The sequence below is a fragment of the Sinocyclocheilus anshuiensis genome, unplaced genomic scaffold, assembly GCF_001515605.1.
Source record: "Sinocyclocheilus anshuiensis isolate Anshui unplaced genomic scaffold, SAMN03320099.WGS_v1.1 scaffold506, whole genome shotgun sequence".
NCBI classification, from domain to species: domain Eukaryota; kingdom Metazoa; phylum Chordata; class Actinopteri; order Cypriniformes; family Cyprinidae; genus Sinocyclocheilus; species Sinocyclocheilus anshuiensis.
Window position 1 is genome coordinate 24,138 of NW_015544144.1, and position 7,004 is coordinate 31,141.

General features: G+C 38.1%; 1 protein-coding gene across 1 annotated transcript; it reads right to left on the minus strand.

Moving 5' to 3' along the window:
* Positions 1-996: 996 nt before the first annotated feature.
* Positions 997-3,049, minus strand: LOC107695093 (uncharacterized). Its single transcript, XM_016494900.1, has 3 exons — positions 2,706-3,049; positions 2,293-2,575; positions 997-2,156 (listed from the first exon to the last, which is right to left on the minus strand). Exons 1-3 carry the CDS (start codon positions 3,026-3,028, stop codon positions 1,488-1,490), a joined length of 1,275 nt encoding a protein of 424 aa, XP_016350386.1. The 5' UTR covers positions 3,029-3,049; the 3' UTR covers positions 997-1,487.
* Positions 3,050-7,004: the final 3,955 nt, after the last annotated feature.

The following is a 7,004-nucleotide window of genomic DNA, read 5'->3' on the forward strand; positions in this document are numbered from 1 at the left end:
AATAACATCTCGGGCCATTGTGCAGCTTAAACATACCTTCACATCGGTTTAAAGAAATGCAGCTATTAGAACTTACTTTCCCAGTTCCTCAAACAGCTGGTATTCCTCTGTAAAGCGCGTGCAGGTGATGGTTGCCATCCTGGAAGTGTGTGCGTTTCCTGCGTCTGATGAGAGTGTTGTGAGGTGAAGCGTTTGAAACGTCAGGCAGGAGGGACAGAAGCGCGATCAAACGCCTGCTCCGGAGATCGTTTTCTATATCGGAAAAGTGGAAGTGGAATGAGGAAAAAAGGATAGATCTTTCTGTGGCTGCCTGCGACTGGCTGCTGTCCTCCATACACCAGCCCTCGTTACCATGGCAGCCGCATCCTCCTCCTCTCCTCACATGCTCACACACATGAAGCCATGCAGACAGTAAAACACACCCACACACCTTCAGCATGCCTCACACTGTTACTTCACAGCAGTCTGCATATACTGTATGAAGAGATGTCAAAAATAGCTATTTTAAATACTCTTGGATAAAACGATGCCTACAGTACTTCTTTATATTTGCATTCAGTCGAAATCCATTCATTCAAATGCAAGCATTGCAGCGTATCTTTTTTTACATATTGGGATGGCCTGTTATTGCCTATTGCTATTAGTAGAAATTCCTTTGTATGTGGATTTAATGATGTCTGTCTTTTCCTCTATATTAAAGGGAATAATAGAGAAGAAACAATGCACAATTTACCCAAAGTGGCTCATAGGCTCATTAGGGACAGGTTAGGGACCAGTGGCATCGAGAGTCCAGAATGATCTGAGAATAGGGCTGAGTAATAAAGGATATATTGAGATGAGATATCATTAATGATGATAAGCTCTGGACATTTTTACTCTATGGATTCATCTAACAACCGATCCCACAGTAAAAATAAATGCAACAGTGCATGTGTCTAAGTGGTTTTGTCTGACACACAAACTTAAACACGTGTTGCTCAAAGTGCTTTTACAGTTTTTCTCAAATGCTAAAACACATTTCACAAACGTTTCCTCCATGTTCCCCAGTGTCTAAACACAACACCCTTTTCTAAAGCTACATAAACACAACCACACCTTCTCACTTCAAAACTCAAACTTTCACACCAAAAGAGCAGCTCGAAGCTTTCAAAAATGTAAACACTATACACATCATTACACACTACAGCAAAACAATTGAAAACACAATGCTCAATTTGTGAGAAGGTTCTTTGTTTCATAACTGCCAATGCATATTTTTAGAAACTTTACAGTAATGGATGTTCTTAGATCTCTGCAGAGGATTAGGCATTTAGATTTGTGAGTTTCATATGAAGAGTATAAATCTATAGTAAATTCTGCATGTACACTACTGTAACACAACTCAATGCAAAAACAGAATCTATTGCACACAACAGTACTCTTGAAAACATGATCAGGGTGTGAAGTTTTTTTATTTACTTTATTCACACCACACACACACACCACAATCACTGTGCGGCATCATGTCGCTGAGCTGCATCGGGCCACATCACCTCATCCACATCGCAGGCTATATTGTCTCTTGCCAGGCACCGCGGGAAAAACGCCCTGGAATGGCGAATCCATCCTTGGAAGGCCTCCACTGGGATGTCAACACAGGCCAGCTCCATTGCCCTTAGGAGGTTCTCTCTAGTGTATGGTTGTCTGTCATAAACCTTCCATCTCCACGATGAGAAGAACTCCTCTATAGGGTTCAGGAAAGGGGAGTAGGGTGGCAGACAGACGTTTAAAAAGTGGTTACTGTTGGTGGTGAACCACTCTCTGATTTGGTTTGTTTTGTGGAAGCGTACATTGTCCCAAATGATCACATAAATGTGATGTGCGGGCCCAGGATGGTGTTGTTGGCGGTCCAGGAGGATGTCTTTTAGCTCCTCTAGGAAGGTGAGGAGACGTTGAGTGTTGTAAGACCCAAATACAGCATACCGGTGGACAAGCCCCTCCAAACCCATGGCCGCACAAAGAGTAATATTACCCCCCCGTTGGCCAGGAACCTCAGTGATGGCTCTTTGGCCAATGATGTTACGGCCTCTTTGCCTTCGTTTCTGCAGGTTGAAGCCAGCCTCATCCAGGAAGAGGTACTCATGAGGTCTGGCCATCGCGTCCAACTGTAATATCCTCTGTGAAAATGTGAAAGTGCACAGGTGTTCAGAACAACAGTCAATCAGGTAGCACAGTATTGTCCAGAAGTAATGTAGGCCACTGAGCAACACAGTATGTCCACTAACTGTACTGTGAACATGGATGTATACTTACTTGCACATACTCGTAACGTAGGTCTTTGTGTCGCGCAGAGTTGCGCTCAAAGGGAACCCTATAGACCTGTTTCATCCGCATCTTTTGGCGCCGGAGAACTCGGTCTATTGTGGCCAAGCTGACATCGTCAATGCTCTCAAAGTTGACATTATCGGCAATGACTTTGTCTCTGATCTCCCGGAGTCTGATGAGGTTGTTCTCACGAACCATATCCACAATGAGGGTTTCTTGTGCCGCTGTAAATATGGCAACCCTCCCACCTCTATGTGGCATTCTTTCAACTCTAAAGAAAGAAACATGTGTTGTCAATTGACATGTTTTACAATACAGTAACAACTGATTTGAAACCAATAGACTACTTTCACAGGCTTGTAAAATTGTATTGTGACAAAGAAAGCAATAGAGTACAATACCTGTTGTGTTGTCTGAATGCCCTGATAATGGTGGCCACGGTGAACCTACTCAGGTTTGGACGGACTCGTAGTCCTGCTTCAGCCATTGTCATGCCATGGACAATGACATGGTCAATGACTGTTGCTCGCATCTCGTCCGTAATGATGGTGCGAGGTTGTCTTGCTCTCCCTCCTGGACCTTCTCCTCTCCCTTGTTGGCCTGCTCCTCTTCCTCCTCTGATTTGAACTCCTCTTCCTCGTTGGCCTGCTCCTCTTCTTCCATGGCCAGCTCTTCTCCCTCCTCTGACTCGAATTCCTCTTCCCCTGACTCTGCCTTCATCCATTGTGTTTGTTTGGAATCTTCAGCAAACTGTCCGACTCTCTAACCATTAGGCCACGACTTCCCCGCATGACTTTAGCATCTACGTCTCAATATATGAGACATTAACATGTGAACTTCATCTCCAGAGCTGCTCTGAGAGTCACTTCTCCAGCTTTACATGGTTTCATTTGAGAAAAAAACTACAGTTAAATACACACTGAAATTCACAGATCTTTACCTCAAACCAACAAAATAAGAGTTTGGTTTAACTTTAGGAAATTATGAAATAGATTACTATTGTATACTAAAATATATACAATACATTTTAGTATACAATAGTAGAAGGTCCTGAAATGGTTTACAGGTAGAAGCATGGTAGTGAATTTTAGGGCCTGTTCATCTAGATCAGCACCGATCATGTGTGGTGTGCCTCAAGGCTCCATCCTTGCTCCTATTTTATTCTCTCTTCATATGATTCCTTTGGGAAATATTTTCAAGAAATATGATATTGCTTTTCATTGCTACGCTGATGATGTACAAGTGTTTTTGTCACTGTCACATGAAAATGGTTTAGAACCCCTTATGGCCTGTCTTTCAGATCTTAAAACATGGTTGGTTTCTAATTTCTTTTCTTCTAAATGAAAATAAGACAGATTATAGCTTTCGGTTCTAGTGGGGCCAGGGGTACAGCACAGCTAGTTTTTAGCTCGTTGTCACCTCACGTGTGTTCAAAACTTATGTGTGTATATTGACAGCTCTCTAAAGCTGTACAAACAGATAAATTCTGTTGTAAAGTCAAGTTTCTTTCACTTACGTAATCTAGCGAAGATGAAATTATGTTTGACGTTTAAAGGCCTTGAAATTGCGATCCATGCTTTGTTATCATAAAGACTTGACTATTGCAATGCGTATATAAGGGATGTAGTCAGGCATCTATTTCTCATTTGCAAAAAGTTCAAAACTCTGCTGCTAGACTCTTAATTGTTTTTTTAAAACGCGAACATATTACTCCTACCTTGGTCTCCCGGCATTGGCTTCCAGTTTATTACAGGATTGATTTTAAACTTCTGTTATTGGTGTATAAATCCTTGCATGGACTTGCACTGGCCTGTCTCTCAGATCTACTAATTGAATATCAGACTGGACAAACTTTGAGATCAACAACTCGGAAGTTAATCAAAATTCCAAGGGCACATCTGAGTCAAAAAAAGAGATCACGCCTTTGCTGTAGCAGCACCTACATTTTGGAACAGTCTGCCTAAATATATTAGAGACGCTGCTACTGTACAGGATGTTAAAGTACAACTCAAAACACACTTGTTTTCAATAGCTTTTAATCAGTGATAATTTTATTATAAGTGTTGCCTGTGTGATGCATGTTTTCCTGTGTGACTTTGTAAAGCACATTGGTCAATTTGTGTTGTTTTAATTGTTCTATACAAATAAACTTGCCATTGCCATTTACTTGCTGAAGGGCACCGGTTGCTAAATATGACATTTATTATAATGGGTTTATGTGAAGATTATTTTAAGTTCACTTAAATTAGCAGCTGTTATTTTACAAAGTCCAATAAATGTTAAAATTGAACGTTGAATGGCTATAGTCAATAGTTAAATATTAGGGGGGAAAAATTCATAGAGACATCAGTAGTATTGGTAACAGTGATCCTCGCCGCAAGTCATAAAAAAGATGCCATTAAACAAAAAATATAATATGAAAAAATATACTGTCTTTATGTTGTTTCTACATTAAGTTGAAGATTGGATGTGAAATTATTGCAATATAAAAGTATATTTAAAAATGTTAATGTTAATTTCAGGGGAAAAATGTGCGATTAGTTCGTTTTTTTTATTTTTATTGATTGACAGCACTAGTATTAAATTATAAAACACAGAATCTATAAATTTTAAAATGGAAAACACAGAATTTGGGCGAAAATAAAATGCATTTCATGGAGCCCTAAAATAAAAAAGTAGCTACTCTAACAAACATTTGGAAAGCATTTCATTCCCCTTTATTGGTAAATAAATATCATTATAAATACTGATATTGTATATGGAAAAATACTGTTTTATATATATATATATATATATATATTACAAATATTTCAGTAGTTATCATGCGTGTCCAGTATTTGACTAAACCAGCCATGCCACTCATTCACAAATTAATCATTCTCCTGAGTGTTTTTTTTTTTTTTTTTTTTAGGAGGAGGAACTTAAATATACAGGGTTTATAAAAGAACATTTTGTTTGTGGATAACCTGTTTGAACCTTTTTCAGCAACGTCCTCTGAACCTGATCGTTACAGCCTCTAATTTTGATATCCACCTTCATTTAGTTTTTAATGCCCCGGAAATTATAAATTTTATCCCCACTTCTGGTCAGATGGGATGCCTTTCTCACTTCAGACTGTAAATGGTGATGTAGGTTTTCCTACCAGCATATCAAAACATGCGATACAGATTCCTACTTACTTACTAACTGAATTAATATCATGTTATAGCAAATCTCTGGATGGCAGCAGCTGGAATTCAACCTATTTCACAGTTTATAGCCACAGTTTTCCAAACCACAAAACTGCAGCCCCTCCTCTCAATTTAGAAATCCCCGCCTCCGCATAAGCTCACATAAACATGTTGACATTATTCAGATAAACGTATTATTATTAATTGTTCATTTAAACAAAATGAAGAGACCATATCTGATGTGATACAGTATTGTCTGATATGATTATTGTGAGTGCATTAGTTACATTAGAGCATTATTATTTCTGATGTTACTTTTATTGACTGTTTTCTTTAGTCAGACATTCATTCATTTAGCAGATGCTTTTATCAAAAGAGACTTAAAAGTGAGAAATTTCTCCCATTTGCCTGATGAAAAAAGCACATTTGCCCATATCATTGAGCCCGCTTCACTCTCTACTAAACTCCAGCTGAAGCACACACATTTACAAGATAATAAAAAAGTTAACCGGTTGAGGTTCATTTTTTAACTATATGCGTCAATTTGACGTGTAGTGTCGTTTCCATGACGACCAAGTCACTTACAGCCAAGCTGCATCCTAGCAAACGGTCACTGCACTGACATTGTAAGTTGCCAGGTTGCATTCATTTTGTGATTAATTATTTATTTTGTAGTTCTTTTGTATTTGTACTTTATCTCCGTGAGCTCTTTGGGATTGCATTTGCCATCCACTTTATAGAGTCAGACCATACATAAACGCCATCATTTATTTTCATATGTCATTGAAGCCTTCACTCAAATTTAATGATGGTGAGAGTTAATAACATTAGTATTTTTTGCACAACAGTTGCTAAACCTCATACTGTCTTTGATTCACAATGGGTTTAAGATTGATTAAATCCACATATTATTTTATCATGCAGGGATTTTAATAATATGATTGCATAGTAATATTATAAATATTTGGAGTGACTCCTTTTTGTTGTTATTTATTAAAATATTTTATACTATTTTAGCAAATGAATAACTGTATTATAAATGAATCAATGGGCAGAGATTTCTAAAATTAGAAAAGGAGCTACAAATCTATTAATATAGGGTAACTCTTTAGTTTAGGGATCAATTCTCAATATTAACTAGCTGCTTATTAGCACGCATATTACTAGCATATTGTCTGTTTATTAGTACTTATAAAGCACAAATGAAAACTTTAGATCCCTTAATCCTACACCATATACCTAACGACTTGACAACCTTACAAACTATTAATAAGCAGCGAATTAGGTGTCAATTGAGACAAAAGTCATAGTTAATGGTTAGTTAATAGTGAGAATTGGTCCCCAAACTAAAGTGTGACTCAATACGGTTTACAAATGAAAAAAACTTAAGGTACAGTTTACAATTCTGTGAGTACATATTGTAAACTGAAAGTAAGCATGAAATGATAAAACCATGGGCATTAATGGATGAATGGATCTCAAATACTCCTATGTGACTCTATGGGGCAGTGTAGAAAAGAGAGCAGTCTG

What these genes read in the sequence shown, in the direction of transcription:
- LOC107695093 (XM_016494900.1), bottom strand. Translation starts at nt 3,028, where the DNA reads ATGGATGAAGGCAGAGTCAGGGGAAGAGGAATTCGAGTCAGAGGAGGG. An exon ending in GCATTCAGACAACACAACAG is followed by an intron (nt 2,576 to 2,705) that starts GTATTGTACTCT and finishes TTCTTTCTTTAG; the next exon opens with AGTTGAAAGAATGCCACATA. An exon ending in TACGTTACGAGTATGTGCAA is followed by an intron (nt 2,157 to 2,292) that starts GTAAGTATACAT and finishes ACATTTTCACAG; the next exon opens with AGGATATTACAGTTGGACGC.